The 21357-nt window shown below is 38.9% G+C and overlaps 3 protein-coding genes across 3 annotated transcripts; all 3 read left to right on the top strand.

Moving 5' to 3' along the window:
- Window positions 1-4826: 4826 nt before the first annotated feature.
- LOC106903765 (contactin-2-like) lies at window positions 4827-8326 on the top strand. The gene is made up of 7 exons (XM_088002284.1): window positions 4827-4833; window positions 4906-5166; window positions 5508-5822; window positions 5935-6228; window positions 6589-7111; window positions 7312-7340; window positions 7748-8326. The coding sequence occupies exons 1-5, from the start codon at window positions 4827-4829 to the stop codon at window positions 6843-6845; spliced, it is 1134 nt and encodes a 377-aa protein (XP_087858410.1). The 3' UTR covers window positions 6846-7111; window positions 7312-7340; window positions 7748-8326.
- Window positions 8327-11546: 3220 nt separating this feature from the next.
- LOC148153130 (uncharacterized) lies at window positions 11547-13989 on the top strand. Its single transcript, XM_088002035.1, has 6 exons — window positions 11547-11692; window positions 12095-12409; window positions 13051-13332; window positions 13570-13671; window positions 13741-13769; window positions 13898-13989. Exons 1-6 carry the CDS (start codon window positions 11647-11649, stop codon window positions 13973-13975), a joined length of 852 nt encoding a protein of 283 aa, XP_087858161.1. The 5' UTR covers window positions 11547-11646; the 3' UTR covers window positions 13976-13989.
- A 1583-nt stretch (window positions 13990-15572) lies between these two features.
- Window positions 15573-20841, top strand: LOC106910873 (uncharacterized). Its single transcript, XM_014977574.2, has 5 exons — window positions 15573-16510; window positions 17670-17807; window positions 19753-19784; window positions 20393-20452; window positions 20692-20841. Exons 1-5 carry the CDS (start codon window positions 16051-16053, stop codon window positions 20758-20760), a joined length of 759 nt encoding a protein of 252 aa, XP_014833060.2. The 5' UTR covers window positions 15573-16050; the 3' UTR covers window positions 20761-20841.
- The last annotated feature ends 516 nt before the right edge of the window (window positions 20842-21357 follow it).

Here is a 21357-nt window from a genome sequence, read left to right as displayed (position 1 = left end):
TACAAAAACTGTCAGAGACAATAATTTAGGTTAAATGCTTGAGTAACTGAGAGTCTGATAATAATTATACAGAATGTTGGTAAGGATGGAAAAGGCTTGGTGGAAAAACGGGAACTGGTGTAAAGTTTCACTTTTAAATTATGAATATAAAAAGAGAACAAAACTAAGTGAACAGTGATAAAATAAAAATAAAATAGTTAACATGTCAATAAAATTCCTTCTCCCAGTTTGTTGTTTCTGATATTTTAGTTTTAAAGTGTTAAGAGGAAATCTGATAACAAGCAGACATGAGCTGTTCAGAGTAGACATCACATTCTGAGTGATGATGATGATGATGATGATTCACTCAGGAAATCAGCTTCACACAGGAACTATGAAATATGTTTGAATCAAAGACAAAAACAACCTTAGTTCAAGTAAGCAGGTCAGAAATGTCAGCAGTGGTGGCTTTAGTGGTGATGGAGCTTCAGTTTGAAGGTAAATGCTCTTTATATGTTCATGCATTTGTTTTTTGGAAATGTGAACTTTTTTAGTGAATCAGAATCAGAAAATAAGATTTTTTATTATTTTTCATGCTTAGTCACGTTAACTGAGTTAATGGTAAGAAAGACAATCTTTTCTAAGGCTTAACTTGGATAATATTGTCACTGCCTCTGTCACTGATGGTAACATTTACAAAAACAGACTTGAAATCATTTTGTTTTGGCGCCCTGTTCAGCGCAGCGCCCTCCTGTGGCGCATATAGTGCACACCTTGCTTTAGCACCACTTTTGTTCATCAATGAGAATGTTCTGAGTTTTTCCAGGTTCCTGTAAGTTTGACAGCTTGTGTTTGTGCAGCGGCCAGAGGAGCAGAAGTCTTCCTGTATCACAACCGCAGCGCCCTCTGCTGTCTGGCTCTTTAACCGAGATTTTTCTCAGACCTTTTATGAATTTGAATATGAAACTGGCTTCAGGAATTCACTCAGAGGGAACAGAGTGAGTCTGAGCAGCAACTTTTCTCTGGTCATCATCAGCGTCACCGCGGAGGACGCCGGACGCTACAGCTGTGTGTCCATCCAGAGTTTCCCCTGACGGAGACACGCTGGTGCATCTGAGCGTTTTGACGACTGAGGCTTACAGTCACTTGAAAATCTTATTTTTATCTTTTTTAGCGTTTTGAAAGCAAGTTGGGTTAAGTGTTGGTTCTGGACCTGCTGCTTACAACAAGCTCAAGCTCTATCAGAACTTTGGTATGAAATATTATATTATGACTAAATCTTTGAGGTATGAATGTTTTCTGATGTAACTGCAGGTTTACTGTTTATCATTCCTCAGGGCCAGTCCAAGCCTTTTTGGGGCCTAAGCAGACTTTTGTTTGCATCCCCCCAGCGGGTCCGGATCAGTGCTGGACCGCTGCGAGTTCAGAGGTCACACAAAGTGTTCTTCTGTTCTCTCCATAGCGCCTCACAGTGGCCGGAGCAGAACCTACACCTGCCAGTTTGTCCAAGCCGTGAAAATACAAGATCACTACACACTTGTTGCCATGGGTACGACAGAGAAATACAACATGATGCTAAATCTTTGTGTCATTCAGTTGATTAATATGTTTATATAAAACTTTGCCTGCTAGGCTGAATTATTTACTGCATAAATAAATAAAACATTTTTTTCCACAGTTTCCACAGACTGGTTCTGGTTCTGAGCTGCTTCATGTTGACTCTGAGCATCGCAGCTCTGATCCTGATGATCGGATCACTGTTACTGTCAACACAGATAGAGGTCATATACAGACCATATTATATAAAAAATGAAAAGAAATGTATTAATTCAAGTAATGTTTTTTATAGGAAACAACAAATTTCCAGATGGCTTCAGTGTGAGTAATAAAAATGGATTTTAAATATAATAACTAATTTATCTGTAAACTTATAGGAAAATATAACTTTTAATTTGAATGTATTTTCTCATTAGGGGGAAAATATACCATCTTATAAATAATTGTCTTCACAAATTAGGCTGAAAAGGTCGACAAACTGAACAACTTAAATGACACAATTCAAAATAAACTAGTTTTTATTAGAAGGAATCGGTGAGAGAAAGCGTGACGCTGCTTAACTTCTGGGTTTTTTAAGGTTTTTGTGTTTTTCTGTCTCACAGGTTGGTAGTTATGATGAAGATGAAGATGAAGATGAAGACTCCACACTGAGCTATGAAAATATTTGACTTCCTCCAACATCAAACTGAACATTTTTAACACAAATGTATTTTTTAAACATTATTCTCAGAACATTGAGTGAGTAATTAATTAATTCATTTATTTATTGTACATCTCCTTAGAACTTTTTACTTTAAATAAAGTGAGTCAATGCAAAGAAAGGAAATGACAGAATTGATACTTTCCTTGTTAAATGTGACACATTCTGGTCTTTTTTTCTTTTTCTTTTTTAAAGCATAGTTCTGCCTTGCTTTTCTTTTTTTTAAGTATAAATTAGATGATGACTAGCAGACAGGATGAAGGTTGGTGTTGGTGTGAACTCACACACAGAGGAAATAAATCGTTCAAACATGAAGCAGAGAAAACTCCCCTGACTGATGTGATCTTGGTGCTGGAACTATTTTTCCTTTCTCTGCTTTAATTTTGCTTCTTCTTCTTAGATTTCTGACTAAATGTTGAGAGAGCAGTCGCCTCCAGCTGGCAGGCAGAGTCTCTGCACACTTCACAGCAGCCGGACTCTAAATGGAGACATCGACGAAGGCTGAGCTCCTAAATGTTGAGCTTGGTTGCCGACTTTTATAGCATAAAACCTTATGATCAGTTTCTCTTTTAACGAACATGAAGGTGCAAGAAAACTGACCATTAATGCATTTAAGATTTAGGGAACTGGTTGTTGCTTTTGTAGCTCCTGTTGTTTCCTTCAGTTCATCTGTATAAGTATGTTTCATTATTTATGGGTTTTTTTATTATGACTATAATGATTAACTTTATGTGCGGATAGGATAAACTTGTGCAGGATTCAGATGAGTGTTTTAGACTTCCTGTCAGCCTGTGCTGCTCTGTCAGCCTGTGCTGCTCTCTGCCGCTGCAACATCTGATTAGACATTGGATCATTTATTCGAGGTCTGAGAATGTGGCAGGAAGTGGAGGTTATTTTAGTTTAATTCTGCATAACTTTCAACCGATCTGGACTTTCACTGTTACTCACATATGTCTACCTATTAAATGCATTTTTTTCCTTTGCATATAATTTGAAATAATTTATCTCCACCTGCCAAACACTGAAGTCTTGAGCGTTTAACTGAAAGCAGCAGCTGTCAAATGGATTTTAGTAAACAGTAAAAAAATTAAACAAGCCAAAACATGTTTTTGTGCTTAGTAAAGAGAAAAATAAGTAAATATGCAGCAAAACTTGTGCTTAAAAAATGTGCTCCTTTTTTTTTTTACACAGCTTTAGCAGAATATATGATGAGAATGAACAAGATGTAGGCGTTTCTTTAACAAACGTTATCTCTAATATCTGCCACACAGCGGAAATAAGAGCAGTAGTTTTCAGTCTGCAGCGAATTAAAGCTGCTTCGTGTTTCCTGTTTACTAAGAAAACATCAGATGGCTCGACTGGAACTCATTTTACTTCTGCTTCAGTTTGAAGGTAAAAACCTTTTTATAGAAACAGACATTAATTCATAAACTCATAAGATAATAAATGGTTTCTTTGGTTTCAGTGTTGTCTATGAAGATGTGGAGAATATGTTTCTGTTAAAAAGTTACATTTCTTCTGTTTTTGCTTTTGTTTCATATTACATTACTGATCATAAAAATGCATCATACTGACATTTGATCCATAAAATGTCTATAAGGGAGCAGATACTATTTATAGTAATCAATACTGCAGAGAGTTTGTGAATGAACTTTATCTCATGATTGATTGAGTTCAAGCTGCTCTCTGATCGTCTCCTCCATCACTGCTGATGACGCCGGACGTTACACCTGCAGGCGGCGGGAGGGAGAAAACTTTGAGTCTGACGTGTATCTGTTTGTTTTGACCAGTAAGTGCCTCCTTTCCACATTAACACTCATACCTGAAGTGACTTTAACTCTGCTATTACTGTACAACAATCAGTCAATCAGTTTCATTTGCTTATTTGTTGGTCAAACAAAAATATGTTGTTTTTTTAGATATTTAGATATAGCTTGTCAACATGTTGTGACAGTTTGTTATAAGACAGATAATCAGTGGAAAAATCAACTTCTCCCTGAGCTGCGATTGGCTTCTGAGGAAATACACCACTGCTGGTCAAAAACAACCAATCAGAGACAGGAGGAGGGTCTTAGTGCTGTCAATCATGCTCATATACATGCTTCTAAATGTTCTAATTGCAGAGAAACAACTTATCATTCCAGGAAAACTGTTTATCTGCCTCATTGGTGGCGATGCTAACTAGCCTTAGCATTCATGGTCGGCTCAGAGAGCAACAGCAGCTTATCTGTCTTATAGATAATGATCATTTTAAGTACGTTAAAAAAAGTTACATACTGCAGCTTAAAAATCTACTTTTTTTGCTTAAATGCCTCCTCTGGCTGTAGTTACTGTTGCAGGTTTTATCCCAGAAACTGGAGAAAAGGAGAGAATATAACGATTCTGTTTCTCAAATCTGAGGAAGAAGAGAGAGAGGGAGGACTGAGTCTTGATTTTGGGGACAGGGACTTTGAGTTGTGGCATCTCAAGAAGGAAATTGTCTAAACTGCAAACTAAACCCAAGCCAATTATCTGGTAATACTTAACCTTACAGTTAAGTTTAAACTGAGCCAGCAAAGGAAAGGAGACAAACTTGTCGTTCTTTTAAGGAATGAAACGTAAGTCAGATTTTTTCAGACTGAAGCAACAGTTTTCTCTTATTCTTTTCTCAGTTTCCCTGGTTTTACCAGATGCTAATGAAACAAAGGATGGGAACGTCACGCTGCAGTGTTCTCCCTGGAAAAAGCAGATAAATGTTCCTTGCTCAGAGAGGAACATCCGCTGGCTGGATGCAGCCGGAGCCGAGCTGCAGGGTGAAGCCGTCCACTTCCAGCACTGTGCTTCCAATCTGACCGTGAATCTTCAGGATGACAGAGACAAAATATTGACCTGCCAGATCTTCTTCTTCAACAAAGTGAGGACAGAGGCGAACTACCCACCGGTTCCTAAAGGTTTGACACCTTTTTTCTGACACTTTGCAAATGTTATTTAGGTTGAGAGAAACATGAATGTTAAGTATTTAGCAACACGTAGACTTGACTTTGACTTGAGCCTCATTCTTGATTTGTACTCCTGGTCTGAGACTCCAACAGTTTTTACGGTATGTGAGCTGCAGACCAAATGCTGAATTAAACAACACTAGATTATTTCAGAACAAAATACAACATAACTTTTCTCCAACATTATCTTATGGCTAAGCTAGCAGCTATAGCTAGCTAAGTGCAACATTACAAGGACACTTCTGATGGAAAATATCAAAATAAAAGCATGTTTTTTTTTTTCTCTTTAACAGACACCAGAGGAGGAAGTGTTCATTTTCAGTTTTCCAAATCTGGAGCTGATGTTGCTCTGTCCTGTAAGAGGGATTTAGTTTCCTTTGACTGCTCCGCTGTTCGCTGGCTCCACTACAGGGGATCCACAAAGCAAACCCTGGAGATTGAAAATGGAAAAGTGGTTCAGCGTTCAGGTCGGGCTGCCAGGCTCAGTGTGGACAGTCGATGTTCTCTGATCATCACCAACATCACTGCAGAGGACGCTGGAAAATACACCTGCCAGCTTCAGGGTGGAGCCGGCTTTGACACTGACGTGTATTTATTTATTTTAACAAGTGAGTATTTGGGAATTCATTTCTTTTTGATGTTCCCAAGCTAAAACATTCCCATAAATGTTTGGAGATCTGGAAGAGCTCCATCCATCCACATTATTGCTTTTTCTTTCAGTGTCTCCACCTCCACCTGATGCTGATGTAGCAAAGGGAAGAAATGTCACGGTGCAGTGCTCTCTGGCGGGACACAGTTCATCGGACCACTGTCCACAGAACATCATCCGCTGGGTGGACGACACAGGATCTGAGCTGACTGGTGAAGATGCTGGACACAAGGATGGAAAACACAAAACCTGTGCTTCTTCTCTGACTGTGAAGCTCCAGAGAGGCATCAAAACAAGATATCACTGCCTGGTTGTTGTCCAAACCAAAGTCAGAGTAGTTGCTGAGTACACAGCTTTCTTACCAGGTTTGGTACTTTTTCTATTTTAGATAAATTATCCCAACATGGATGGCAACAACTGGCCAAAACAGCCATAATATTACATTACTACCATATATTATAATCATTAAGTTGGTTCTGTTTTTCTGAAATAAAGCCTAGAGACATGTTGCTGCCTCTGGTTAAAGAATGCATGTCACCAGAACCATCTTGGTCGTTTCTCATGTATTTCCACTGGACTACTTATATAGACTGTGTAAACCGAAACTAAGAAGATCCTTTTGCATTTTGAGTTCTACTAAGAATACTTTGCACATGAATAATCCTAAATACTGAACCCTATTGCTTTGTAGCTTTAGTAAAACTGTACATTTTCCCTTTTTTCAGAGGCCAGCCCTACAGACCTGATCATGAGTGATGTGACCAACCCCAGTTTAAGGGCGGCCTGGATGGCGGCACCCAGGAACAAACAGACGCACACGGTGCAGGGAGATGTAACTTCCTCCGTCCTGACAGGTTCAACTCCAGAGATGCGTTACCAAACGTCTGTGGTCACCAAAGGGAGCGACCGACTCACTGGACCAGTAACCACTGAAGGCAAGGCACTGCAAGCTCTCAGTGGGCTGCTTGCTTTCTATATATGACAATATTAAAAATCTAAAGTCAAGTTAAATTTAAAATGTGGACAAATAAATGAGTAGTGCAGATGAAGATGGAGAAAATGCCTTTTTTAATCAAATTTCAAGGTTTTTCATCTCAGTATTTTGGCTGTATGTAGCAGGGGAAGGTCTGCAGAGCAACCGGACCGCCACTTTGCACAGCTCGTCTCAGCGTTTCATCATGTTGGCTGTGAAGATCACCGCAATAATCCTGATGATCGGAATCACTGCTGCTGTCATCAGATCTACAGGTGAGCGGATCCGGATCCTCCAGAGAACGACTTACAACACAGAAGCTCTGAAATGGGCATCTGATGTTTTTTTTGTGGTTTTTATATCTGCTTTATGATCATTATGTGGTTCTTATTAACAATAATAACATAGCAGTTTGTTTTGATGTGTTTGGGTGTCAATGTCTATGTTTAATAAAATCTCTGATCTAATTTTCCAGGAGGAAAACGAGCATCGAAAAACATCAAGGTAAGATTTAGTGTCAGTTTTCCATTGTAAGAATTACAATATGAAACTTTTTAATTTAAAGTCAAAGCAAATGGAAAACACCCTTTACTGTAGGATTTTAACATACATATGGCGTCATTTTAGCAAAATATATTTTACCTTTACAGATTAACATTTTATATAAAAAAACTACTGCAAAACTTCCAAATGTGACAATAGAATTTTTTTTACTTTGATAAACAACATTTTATCTTTATAATATGTAATAATCACCCATATATTTGATACTAATAAATGATATACATTCACTTAGCTTAAAGAAATGACTCCTTAGCTGCAGTTTGTTGAGCAGGATCAACTTGGACTGTTTACCTTTTGAATATGCTAAAAAATTCTGATTTGCTTCATTAATATTTATTTGTTTCCAGGTTCGTTTTGTTGCTGCAGACAACACAGTGAACTATGAAAACACTGAAGACCATTCTGCTGCTGGACTCATCTGACGTCAACATCAACTGAAACTACCTGCTTCTGCCTCAGCTTCAACATCACCTGCTTTAAAAATATGAATTATAAGTAATAAGTATTGATAATATGTGATTATGCTGCTGCTTTGTTTTTACGTCCAGTTTCAGGACAAACTCAAGAGTGGACTGAAGTCCTGATACGATAAATTTAACAGTAAATTTAAGATTTTGTTCACAATATTTTTCAACATTTTATAACCAAAAACTTCTTGTAATGAAAATAATTTTACTTCTTTATATATATTTTTCTTTATTATTTCTAAAAGCTGTGATGTCCTGACTTTTTATATCTGACTGCAGTTTATATTTACTAGCATTTCTCCCCAATTTCTGCTGACTGTTTAAAAGTACCAAAGTCTGAATGAAACCAGCGGCCACGCCCCTCTGCAGAATAAGCAGTCAAAGGACGCCATCTAGTGGCAGTGACCAGAATAGCAACCAAAATGTAAAAAATAAATAAATAAAAAGCTAGCAACCAGAGGCCATGACTCCAAGAGCGTTTCACTTTAATGTTTAATGTTTAGAGATGAAGACCACGTGCCTGGGTGTAATTATTAAAAGTAAAAAGTTGTGAGTTGAAATTCTGAGATGTGAAAGTCCTGCAACCAAACCGCAGATGAAGTGAAACACAGATCAGTTTCAGTCCTGTGGTAAAATCTCACTTCCAGTTTCTATTCGTTTTGACTTAAGATAGTAAGACTTGAATTATAGTTTAATACTGTTAGAGGCAGACAAGGGAAAAGTGAATATACTGGATTTATCAATGGATTTTTCATATTTGTTCCTATTTTTATTTTTAATTTTTCTCACTTTGAAATTTAATTTTACATGTTTGAGCTAAATATTTCATCTTAATCTTCATTATTGGTATGCAATATAGATTTTATATGGTAAGATAAATAATAATGTTTGATTTTTAGTTCCACATATAACTAAAAGTCAAACATTTTGATTGTTTGTTGATTGTTTTGATTGTTTGATTTTTGAAGATAATTCAAGGAGTTGAATTATTTTCAATTGCTCAAAATGAAGGTAACTTTTTGTCACAGGATATAAATATCCAATAATAACAATAATAATAATAAAAACCTAAAAAGTCATCTTGTACTACTTTTCAAATAAATGTTAAGATAAATGTACTTGGAAATGTTGGTATTTACTGAGGTAAAAAACGTTTTACAACAAAAAGTCCAGTAGCTTAGATCCCGTCTTGCATCCTCCGGTACTGTAGGTGGGGCTACACTAATCACTTTAAGCTGCTTTTAAACTCCGCCCTTCTGCCCAAAGAAAAGGTGGAAGCAGCAGCGCCCATAGACATAATATAAGGATAGACCCTCATGGACCGCTCTCGCTTATTGTCACTGACAAGATTTAGGGCGGCCATCTTGGAGCGGTACTCCACTCCACTCAGCGTTATGTGTTTAGCAGCACAATGACGTCATTATATCTGACTTGTCTCTGGTTTGGTCAGAGTCGGAGTGAGCGTTGTTAGCCTTTTGTTAAAACGTTGTTCTGAGTTTTTGTTTCTACATCCTGACTATGTTCTTGTTTCTCTATTAGATTTGAATGTGATGAAGATTCAGACTATGAACCTGCTGAGAAGAAACCAAGAAGAGAAACCAAGAAGAGGGGGTGGGTTGAACAGCAAGTCCCTTCAAGTCAACAGAAAAGTGAAATCCAAAGCGAGAGCGAAGGGAAAGTTCAAGGCAGAAACGTTGCCATCCAGATTGGACGGTGCCAAGATGGAGAGATGGCACGAGGCCGACATAACGCCATGCCTGCCCACCTTCCGCCCTTTGCGAACACCTGGACCCCAGCTCATCATGATGGCTCAGTACACGGGCCTAGACCTTTTCAGCTTTTTTTTACAAAGAGCACCCTGCTGACAATAGTGAAAAACACCAATGAAAATGGCCGAGCCCACTGCTCTACCAAATCCCATTCTTGGACGGACATAACCCTGAAAGACATGTATTCTTTCCTTTCAGTCGTGATCTCCATGGCCTTTGTCAAATGTTGCTCTCTGACCGATTACTGGCGATGTGGCACCTTGTACGATCTACCTTTCCCACGAAAGGTGACGTCTGGAAACAAGTGGTTGAGTATCCTCCAGGCTCTTAAGCTGAGCAGTCTGGACCGTCAGGGCGCACGGAGCGGGGTTCTCCAAAGTCCAGCTGTTTGTCCAGAGTCGAGTTTCTGCTGGTTTGATGAGAAGATTTTTTGCACCACATCGGACAGCTGCTGTAATTCCTCTCTAACTGCAGCATCAGAGCATCGGCAGCCTCACCTGCCAGGTTGTTGATGAAAACAGCATGAAGACAGAACTCACTACACACCTGTGATGAAAAGTGTAACATTTTATCTGTTGAATAAATGAGACAAAAGCAGAACTGTACTGTATAACAGTGTTATAAGCAGGCCTCATTTCTCTTTGCACACAGATTAGAGATTTTCTAAACCAGTTTTTCACCTGAACAAAGAACAAATGTTTTGCTGGACAAACATTTTTATTATCTGTAACTTAGGATGAATAAAACATCCTCTGAAAACAAAGAGGACAGAGACTGTTGGTAGAAAACCTGAAGCCAGTCTTCAACCAGAGGCATTTAGAAAAGAATAGAATAAAAATATCCTTTGTTGTCCCACAGTGGAGAAATCCAGGTGTCAGTGCATTAAAAACACAACATATTTATGGAAATGACATGAATGTGTCAGCAGGTATAACTGACAATAATTCAGACGTAGTTTTTCCCTTTAAATCCTTAAGCATGGCTAATGCAGTAAGAATTTATGAACTTTAGTTTTCTGTAAAATGATCCACAGCTGAACTGATCAGGGAACCGTCTGCTTTTAGTTCTGTCCAGATTCTTTTGTCATCTTTTTCAAACCTGCTGAAAATAAAAATTTAATTATGACTCATGATGTAATGATGCCTGCTTGCATTGTAGATATTTATTATTTCTAAATATGAGGTCAAATGCACAGACGAATATAAAAAAATTATGAAGGAAAAATAAAAATACTCGCACACAATTACAATTTCTACACACAATTTTTTCTTCAACCTCACAAATCTGATAATTACAAATTCAAACCTTCTCCTACATCTACAATATTAAATAAATACGCACAAGTCGCCTGATGCACACAGACTAAGCTGAATTTATGCACAGATCAGGTTACGATGCACGAGGATTTCTGAGACTTATGTCACTCTTCCAACAGCCTCAGATTCGTGTGTAAGTGGTGCATTAAAATGCTGAGTCATGTGATTTTTTGTTCAGATTGTACCGTCTGTGTTCATCCTCTGAACGTTGTCTCTGTGTTTGTTCTGCTACGACTCGGTTTGATTCTCTGTCTGCAGAGTCTCAGAGCTGCTGCTGTTGGTGGACTGACTGCAGCTCATTAGTGTGAATCATTGTTCCTGTTTGAGAAGGAAATGACAACAAGCTGCAATAAAAATAGTAGAAATAAAAACGAAACATTGTTTATGTTCTTTACAATCAGTTCACTCAGCTAAATCATGTCTCACTTTAGTTTTCAGTGTTACAAAGTGAATCATGTAAAAGTTGTTAGAATTTTTGTTTCAAATACTTCCTTCAATTTGCGTTTTTTTTATTTTATCAGTTTCTAAAGAAAACACAAAAGTGACGACAGCAGAGTGACAGGATGCATGCTGGGTGTTGGTGTGAAGCTGTTTTTATCCTTTATTTCAGCCACAAACAGGAAACATCATCAGTGTTTTCAGATCAGCAGCAGAGAAAAGTCTCTCAGTTCAGCAGCTGATAGACGGACAGGAGATGTTGGTTCTGGTTCTGGTTCTGGTCGTTGTGCTTCAGTTTGAAGGTAAAGATCTGTTTTCTTTCACATGAAGGTGAAACAACTTGAAAGACATTTTGGTTTATATTTAATGACAATTACCTTTTCATATTCCCAGACGTTAGAGTAGCATTTATTACTCAGGTTTTCAACATGTATATATGAAAATAAACATGTTCATAAAATTTTGATTCAAAGTTTTTTCTTTTTTCTCTCAAACTTCTGACCTGATTAGGACTGAAATACTAATAATTGTTGATATAAATGTGTCTCAAACATCTATTTAAGAGGTTCTAATGGAGAAAATGTAACAATAAGTCCAACATGACAGAAAATAAGTTAACAACACATTTCTAGTTTCACCTTCATGATTGTTTTAGTGAATGAAGAAGTATGAAAAACTTTAATGTGTCTTTGTTTCTTCTGCAGGAACCAGAGAAGAAGAACTTCATCTCTATCACGGAGAAGGAGAAAATGTTGTTCTACCTTGTGACATTCTGTCATTTTTATCCTCATGTTCCAACGTTGACTGGCTTTACTACAGAGATACAAGCTCAAGTCATTCATTTGAGGTTGAAAATGGAAAAGTTGTTGATGTTTCACCTCGAGCTTCCAGGTTAAATGTGGACAGCAGCTGCTCTCTGATCATCAACAACATCGATCGCGTTGATGTTGGACGCTACGCCTGTAGATCTCGATCTGATGCCTCCTCTGATGGCCGTGTGCTTTTGAATGTTTTAACCAGTGAGTATTTAGACCTGAATGATTTAACTCTCAGTCTCTTTCCTTCTGATCTACTTGGTGAAATGTTGGACAGATGTTTCTGACATCATCAGTTCTGATTTCCTTTTTCTCTGAACCTTGAACTTCTTTGGACTTTAACATGAGGGAACCTCTCAGTGACCTGATGCAGTCAGAAGGTCACATGTTGTTCAGTCAGAGAGAAACGATCATTTATTTAGATTCAGGCAAACATTACCCATCAGTCCACGCATTTCTTCTACTTCCTGTCTGATCTGGGGGCGGGGCCAAGCTGTGATGACGTCAGGAAGTCACTCATCAGAGTGAACGTTGTGCTGAGGATGTTTAGATTTAATCAGTTTGTCTTGTTTTGTGGTTCAATGTTTGATCAAACTACTGAATAAAAACTTTTATGATTCCTTGGTTTGTTCCAACATGCTCATGAAAACTTTCTCAGATCTACAATATTAATGCAGGTCAGTCTCCAAAAACGATACAGGCATCTAAACTTTTTATCAGGTTTCGTTTCTTTGTCTACTCTTCACAGACTGAGACAAAGTTTTTTTTTTTTTTTTTTTTTCTCTTTAAAAAGTGGTTCTGCATTTTTCAGAAATCTAAGACGACAGTTTTTCTTTTTCTTTCAGTTTCTCCGTCTCCTCCAGATGCTGTTCTAGCAAAAGATGGAGAAATAACATTAAGGTGTTTTCTGTGGAGATACAGCGGGTCGAATTCTTGTCCAGATAAAAGTCTCAGCTGGTTGAACGAGACAGGAAGTGAACTGACTGGTGAAGGTGATGGATATAAATCAGGAGGACAGACTGGTTGTGATTCTCATCTGACTGTGAATCTTCAGAGCAGCAGAAGATTCACCTGCCTGTTTGTTGAAGGAAACAAAGTGAAGATAGAAGCTCACTACCAACATGAAGGTATGATGTCTGATTTTTATAAATAAGTTAAAATGTTGCAATGAAACTTTCCACACCACAGTTTTTATCTCCAGTTTTCTTCTCCATCATGGTGGTTCAGGTTCTCCTGGTTCTGAATGTGGATCCAAAGTCTCAGACTCTCAGATTGATGTTCAGTCCACCATCATGTTGAAACTATTTCCTTCCTAAACCAGATGAAAATGATCCAATCAGGTTGCTGCTCCGTCTCCTCCTCAGGCCCCCCCGCCTCGTCTCCTCTGAGCTTCATCATGTTGACTCTGAAGATCACAGGACTGATCCTGATGGTTGGACTCACTGTTGGTATCATCAGAACCAGAGGTGAGGAAACTCAGCTACCATGGAGACAATTTACACACTTTAATCACTTTATTCTGTTTTTCACTGCAGAAAGAAAAAAGCCTCAGAAAGACATTAAAGTAAGAGAAACAATCATGATGAATACATTCATAGACCTTTTATATGTAGAGTGGCTGTTAGAAAATAGATGGATGTTCATTTAGAGTCTGTATCAGTTTCATCCAGTTAATCTGTTTTTTTCTCTCAGGTTCGTTTTGCTGCTGATGACGACACAGTGGATTATGAAAATGATGGAGAACGTTCTGCTGCCGCTGCACTGCACTGAGCTTCATCACAAATCAGTTACAGTTCATATAAAACAGTGTTGTATTTTAAACATGTTTCTGTATGCATGTGTAATTTCTTTACTTGTTGAATTTCCTAATAAAAGAGATAAACAGATGAGGAACTATTCCCTTAGTTCTCATTGTGTTTTGCGATGGAAAAACCAAAATCTCCGTATTTGTTCACTGAAATCCCTCTGGAGTCAGATGGATCCATAATCAGACAACAGAAACTCGTCACAGCACTAAATCTCTAAATCACCATTTAACGATTAAGGACAAACTGTCAAATGACCAAAACTGTCTGTTAATTTCTTAAACCAAATGAAACATTTTCTGCATCAAATAATTCAATGACCAGCAGATCATTCAATGGTCTGTTTACAGAAGAGCCAGATTTTCTGTTCTAAATTATTTGCAGGCTGGAGTTTGACAGAGTTACTTTGCAAAAGAAATTAAAACAGAATATACAGATAAAAAGCAATAACTTCTACAAAATAAAACCTCAGTACTCATCTGCTTTATGTTATTAATAATCAGCTAAAGGTTAATCTGAATAATGATTCACTTCAGTTGATCTGAGTGTCACAAAGTGACTCAGTGAAATGGAGCTTAAATGTCTATTTCTAACTAAAGGTTGTGCAACTAGTTCCTCCTATTTGTGGATTTACTTCAGATTCTAACGAAAACACAAAAGTGACGACAGCAGAGTGACAGGATGCATGCTGGGTGTTGGTGTGAAGCTGTTTTTATTTCAGCCACAAACAGGAAACATCATCAGTGTTTTCAGATCAGCAGCAGAGAAAAGTCTCTCAGTTCAGCAGCTGATAGACGGACAGGAGATGTTGGTTCTGGTTCTGGTTCTGGTCGTTGTGCTCCAGTTTGAAGGTAAAGATCTGTTTTCTTTCACATGAAGATGAAACAACTTGAAAGACATTTTGGTTTATATTTAATGACAATTACCTTTTCATATTCCCAGACGTTAGAGTAGCATTTATTACTCAGGTTTTCAACATGTATATTATATATGAAAATAAACATGTTCATAAAATTTTGATTCAAAGTTTTTTCTTTTTTCTCTCAATCTTCTGACCTGATTAGGACTGAAATACTAATAATTGTTGATATAAATGTGTCTCAAACATCTATTTAAGAGGTTCTAATGGAGAAAATGTAACAATAAGTCAAACATGACAGAAAATAAGTTAACAACACATTTCTAGTTTCACCTTCATGATTGTTTTAGTGAATGAAGAAGTATGAAAAACTTTAATGTGTCTTTGTTTCTTCTGCAGGAACCAGAGAAGAAGAACGTCATCTCTATCACGGAGAAGGAGAAAATGTTGTTCTACCTTGTGACATTCGGTCATTTTTATCCTCATGTTCCAACGTTTACTGGCTTTACTACAGAGATACAAGCTCAAGTCATTCATTTGAGGTTGAAAATGGAAAAGTTGTTGATGTTTCACCTCGAGCTTCCAGGTTAAATGTGGACAGCAGCTGCTCTCTGATCATCAACAACATCGATCGCGTTGATGTTGGACGCTACGCCTGTAGATCTCGATCTGATGCCTCCTCTGATGGTTTTGTGCTTTTGAATGTTTTAACCAGTGAGTATTTAGACCTGAATGATTTAACTCTCAGTCTCTTTCCTTCTGATCTACTTGGTGAAATGTTGGACAGATGTTTCTGACATCATCAGTTCTGATTTCCTTTTTCTCTGAACCTTGAACTTCTTTGGACTTTAACATGAGGGAACCTCTCAGTGACCTGATGCAGTCAGAAGGTCACATGTTGTTCAGTCAGAGAGAAACGATCATTTATTTAGATTCAGGCAAACATTACCCATCAGGCCATGCATTTCTTCTACTTCCTGTCTGATCTGGGGGCGGGGCCAAGCTGTGATGACGTCAGGAAGTCACTCATCAGAGTGAACGTTGTGCTGAGGATGTTTAGATTTAATCAGTTTGTCTTGTTTTGTGGTTCAATGTTTGATCAAACTACTGAATAAAAACTTTTATGATTCCTTGGTTTGTTCCAACATGCTCATGAAAACTTTCTCAGATCTACAATATTAATGCAGGTCAGTCTCCAAAAACGATACAGGCATCTAAACTTTTTATCAGGTTTCGTTTCTTTGTCTACTCTTCACAGACTGAGACAAAGTTTTTTTTTTTTTTTTTTAGTTTTTGTCTTTAAAAAGTGGTTCTGCATTTTTCAGAAATCTAAGACGACAGTTTTTCTTTTTCTTTCAGTTTCTCCGTCTCCTCCAGATGCTGTTCTAGCAAAAGATGGAGAAATAACATTAAGGTGTTTTCTGTGGAGATACAGCGGGTCGAATTCTTGTCCAGATAAAAGTCTCAGCTGGTTGAACGAGACAGGAAGTGAACTGACTGGTGAAGGTGATGGATATAAATCAGGAGGACAGTTTGGTTGTGATTCTCATCTGACTGTGAATCTTCAGAGCAGCAGAAGATTCACCTGCCTGTTTATTGAAGGAAATGAAGTGAAGGTAGAAGCTCACTACCAACATGAAGGTATGATGTCATCTTATTAAGACAAACATTGAAACAAACTGTGATTACATCTATGTAGGCCTATTGAAATTAAGCCTAAGCTTGTTTAATCTTCAGTATACATTGTTCCTTTTTTTCCACCATGTGTAAATGTGTTGAGATGGTTTTCTACCTGTGTTGAGCACCAGGTGACATCAGAAGCACATCTCTGATTGATGGACGATTTTATAGTTTGGTGTGTTTCAGCAAAATGCATCATTGAACATTGATTCTTTTTAAGTGTAGTATGTTTTAGATGTTTTTTAAATTATCTTCTTATGGTGTTGTAAGACAAGGCAGCAGTAGTTGTCCAAAGGAAGACAGACCTCTAGGTTCAGGATTTATTTTTACCATTTTGTTTTGACAATTTGAGGTGATTTTTCCCCTGCAAGTATGGAGGAGCGGCCGGCGGATGGAGTAGCCCAGCAGAGGGTGGCGAACGGGGGATTCCTGGAAGTTGCTGCTCTCCTGGTTGTGGTTGGCAGTGTCATGCTTGCTGTTGTTGTGGTTACTGAGCAGGTGGTGGTGCTGCTCAGGGACAGATTCTGTCACAAGTTCAATGGTATTACTGGCATTGGAATCAGTGAGTGGATTGAAGAGGCCCAAACATGTAATTGGACCGACCGACAGCACATCAGGCTTTCTTCGTTTTGATCACCGAGAGGGGGAGGCAAGGGTGGAAATAAAGTACCGCACTAGTGCAGAAGGAATGATCCAGCTAAGATCTTAGCATCTTAATGGCTGTTCTAAGTCGTATTTAACTCTGCAGCGTGCGTTGTTTTCTAGGAAGCAGCAAGAGAAGGAAATGCCATGAACTGTGTTCATGGTCATCCTGCCGCCAACTTGCTTTATGTGTGTGGAGAGGCAATTTGGTGAAAGAGGCAGGGGTTTCCAGGTGGCTCTAGGAGGATCCTTATATGGGATGCATATCCATACGTAGTGGGTGGCTGCATCCACTGCATGCAGACGGCTCTTGAGCAGTGAGGATAACTGGTGGGGTTATAAAATTTGTAGCTGGAACCTGTACAGCTATAAAGGCATTAATCAGAGGTGTGATTCTGATTTCACCTGGTGCTCAGAGTGATGAGCGTCGGACACCATCTCACCACAAAAGTTTGTTCATCTTTGAGTCTTTTAACAGCAGCTCCTGCCGATAACACCATCATCATCATCATCATCATTGGATCAGTGATCGGCGTTCTGCTGCTGGTTGTTCTTGCTGCTGTTTTTACCAAACTCAGGAAAACCAGAAATAGAGAAGATCACAGAATTTCATCAGGTACTGAAGGCAATTTAAACAATCTACAAATCTTCATTATGATAGTTCAAAATCTTGAATATTTTTAAAGCTAATGCAGAAAAATAAACAAGAATGTTCTGATGCACAGCTTTATGTTAAACCTTTCAGAGACTGAGGAAAAAGAAAGATGCATGTGGATTTTAGAAGAATTTGAATTGAATTCAAATTCAAAATACTTTATTAATCCCAAAGGGAAATTAAATAAAAAATAATGAAATAATCAAGAGATGGGAAGCGGGGGGGGGGGGGGGGCTTCTCTCTGAAGACCCTAAGATGGTTATCGCTCCTGTTGGATGAAAGTTTCTTTTAGATGTTCTGCAGGAACACAACATTTCAAGCAAAGGCTAAATGAAGCCACCATCAGGTCATCCTCAGAGAGGCTGAATCAGTCAAAATCCCTATCATCTATTCATGTTAAGCTGCTGTATTTAGATCAGGGGTGTCCAAAGTGGGTCCTGGAGGCCCGGCATCCTGCATGTTTCACTTCTCTCCCTGGTGGTAACAACAACCTCCTCAGCATGTCGATGTTCTTCTTAGGCCTCTAATGAGCATCATTTGATCCAGGTGCTTTAAACCAGAGAACTAAAACATCCAGGATGCCGGGCCTACAGGACCCACTTTGGACCCACTGGTTCACATGAAAAGGTAGAGTTATTCTCAAACAACAGAAAGAAAAGCTGTAAAGAAAATGTTTTATCAGCTATTTACAGATAAAACACTTTGCTGGATAATAATAGCAGAGACGCTTGACCTTTGCCACTCCAGCCTTAAGCTTTCCACAACGCAGAGGAAAACTGTTTCTGTGTGCAGGATGGAGGAAACAGACAATTGGGTCTTGAGCTGTGATGCTCTAATCACATTCAGTGTGAAATCCATATTATTATTGATTATTGATTATTGTTGAGTGAATTCTATAATCTCTTGCTGCTGAAGTTATTATCTGTGGACCTAAAGACAACGATCCAGAGTCAGCACACCGCTGCAGTTATCACAGCTAGAAACTCGAGATCAGGATGAAATCTGGACTCTGACCTTCAGAGTCACATACAGACAGTCACAAAGTCGGCCTTTTATCACCTGAAGAATATTTCCAGGATCAGAGGACTAATGTCTCAGTAAGATCTAGAGAAACTCATCCATGCGTTTATCTTTAGTCACATTGATTACTGCAACAGTGTCCTCACAGGCCTGACTAGAAAAATCCTCCTGATCTAGAACGCTGCTGCTGGAGTTCTGACTAAAACCAGGAGGATAGAGCACATCAACTCACTTCTAAAGTCCCTCCACTGAGAGAATAGACTATAAAATACTTCTGGTTCTGGTCTGATCTGCATCTCCAGAACCAAAATCAAACGAGGAGAAGCAGCATTGAGCTTCTGGAACTAACTTCCAGAAAAAGGGAGTTCCTTTAAATAAATCCTGAAATCTCACCTGTTTAGAGTTGCCTTTGATTAACAATAACTGGACATTGATTAATGTTTGATATATTAAGTTGTTATTGATGATTTTGATGATAACATTTGACAAAATGTAATGTTCGCTTCATAATTGGTTGCTGTATTATACTTTTAGCATGTAAAACCATTTGAACTGCTTTATTGCTGAAATGTGTTTTATAAATAGACTTGACTTGAAGGCAGCTACAGATTGCTGTGTGTTTCCAAAGTGATCTGCATGTCTTTAGTTAGTTAGTTAGCTGGTGGTTAGTTGTTCTGGTGAACTGTTAACATTTTACGTTAATTTCTCTGAGCCAAACAGCTTCATTTGCTTCCTGTTGTGGTTCACGTCTGTTTCTGATATCTAATGTTGAAAGTCGGGCCTCAGAATAAGGAAGCGCTGTTTCCATAGTAACCGCAGCGCAGCACACTAATAAGCAGAAGTGTTCATGAAAATCATTGACGATTTGTTTTCCTTTACTCTGAAGATCAAGATTCAGCCTGTGGAAATCATCACTATGTGAGTATTAAAATAAGCATGTTTCCTATAGAGATGAGAAAAACCATCTAATTGACCTCCATATTTTTAAGAATGACCAGAAAACGTAGTTTCAACATAACTTCTGCAAAATCTTTACCACTCATGAAGCGCAAAGTGACAGGAAATGATTGCAGGTTCTTCCTGTTTTCTGAATTAGTCAGAGAATGAATTAGCAATTAGCAGCTAACAACTGATTTTATCAGTCAATAAAATACAGTAGCAGCTGTTTTCTTAAGTAATAGAATAATTAATGTCAATGTGAAATGTAATGTTTGTAATTTTAGCTCCTTAGGTTGATCAGACACACCTGAGAGACTTTGACAGGACCGTCTCAGGTTTAAAACCTGTCTGGACCATTTGTTCAACGTCTCTGTCCCTCATTTCTGTCCAACAGTTTTATTTGTTTTCATTTCATCACTGTGTGAAATAACTAAAGTTTTTATTTAGTCATTCTGGTTTGTTATTCTCTGAAATATTTAAACTTCTTAAAACTTATTTTCCACATGTTGCTGTTCAAACTTCTCTGCTTCTCCCCAAAGAAAGTTTCCTACTGATACAGTAGATAACAGCCAACTGTCTGTTCTCAGGATGAGCTGCAGTCCAACCTGACCTACGCTACTGTTAACCTTCCTGAAGCCTCTCAGAAGGTGAGAGGCCCAAAGAGCTTTAGACTTATAACACTGAACACTGAATTCATCTTGTTAAATGTAACATGGTGCAATTCCCTGATTTTCTGTTTTTAGAGGAGTGTTATGTTATTTCAGCATCTTAAGCCATTAAAATGATGTGAATGTGAAGTTTGCACACATTGTGAACATGTTCAACAGCCACATGTGGACAAGTCGTCCAAATGGAACTGAAACAGTTTGTGGTTTGTGTTCTGCAGGTCAAACTGGGCAAAGACACTGTGACTTATTCTACAGTCAGGACTAAAGAGAAGACGGAGGCAGACTGATCGCAGCGACGTCTACAGCCAAAACACCGAGCCCGACACCGAATCCAACATCGAACCCGACACCGAGCCCGACACCGAGCCCAAAACACCGAACCCAAAACACCGAACCCAAAACACCGAGCCCGACACCGAACCCGACACCGAACCCAAAACACCGAACCCAAAACACCGAACCCAAAACACCGAACCCAAAACACCGAGCCCGACACCGAGCCCGACACCGAACCCGACACCGAACCCAAAACACCGAACCCAAAACACCGAACCCAAAACACCGAGCCCGACACCGAACCCGACACCGAACCCAAAACACCGAACCCAAAACACCGAGCCCGACACCGAGCCCGACACCGAACCCGACACCGAGCCCGACACCGAACCCAAAACACCGAACCCGACACCGAACCCGACACCGAACCCGACACCGAGCCCGACACCGAACCCAAAACACCGAACCCAAAACACCGAACCCAAAACACCGAACCCAAAACACCGAACCCAAAACACCGAACCTGACACCGAGCCCAACACCCAACCCGACACCGAACCCGACACCGAAACCCGACACCAAACCCAAAACACCGAGCCCAACACCGA

The sequence above is a fragment of the Poecilia mexicana genome, unplaced genomic scaffold, assembly GCF_051168715.1.
Source record: "Poecilia mexicana isolate PSO_F unplaced genomic scaffold, ASM5116871v1 scaffold_21, whole genome shotgun sequence".
NCBI classification, from domain to species: Eukaryota; Metazoa; Chordata; class Actinopteri; order Cyprinodontiformes; family Poeciliidae; genus Poecilia; species Poecilia mexicana.
This window is presented reverse-complemented; position numbering and strand designations above follow the sequence as displayed.

Coding starts and splice junctions, on each gene's coding strand:
- LOC106903765 (XM_088002284.1), top strand. Junction 5,823..5,934: donor GTATTTATTTATTTTAACAA/GTGAGTATTTGG, acceptor TTTTTCTTTCAG/TGTCTCCACCTCCACCTGAT. Junction 6,229..6,588: donor GTACACAGCTTTCTTACCAG/GTTTGGTACTTT, acceptor CCCTTTTTTCAG/AGGCCAGCCCTACAGACCTG.
- LOC148153130 (XM_088002035.1), top strand. CDS start 11,647: ATGTTGGTTCTGGTTCTGGTTCTGGTCGTTGTGCTTCAGTTTGAAG. Junction 11,693..12,094: donor CGTTGTGCTTCAGTTTGAAG/GTAAAGATCTGT, acceptor TTTCTTCTGCAG/GAACCAGAGAAGAAGAACTT. Junction 13,672..13,740: donor TGGTATCATCAGAACCAGAG/GTGAGGAAACTC, acceptor TTTTCACTGCAG/AAAGAAAAAAGCCTCAGAAA.
- LOC106910873 (XM_014977574.2), top strand. CDS start 16,051: ATGCAGGTCAGTCTCCAAAAACGATACAGGCATCTAAACTTTTTATCA. Junction 17,808..19,752: donor AGATCACAGAATTTCATCAG/GTACTGAAGGCA, acceptor TTTACTCTGAAG/ATCAAGATTCAGCCTGTGGA. Junction 20,453..20,691: donor TTCCTGAAGCCTCTCAGAAG/GTGAGAGGCCCA, acceptor TGTGTTCTGCAG/GTCAAACTGGGCAAAGACAC.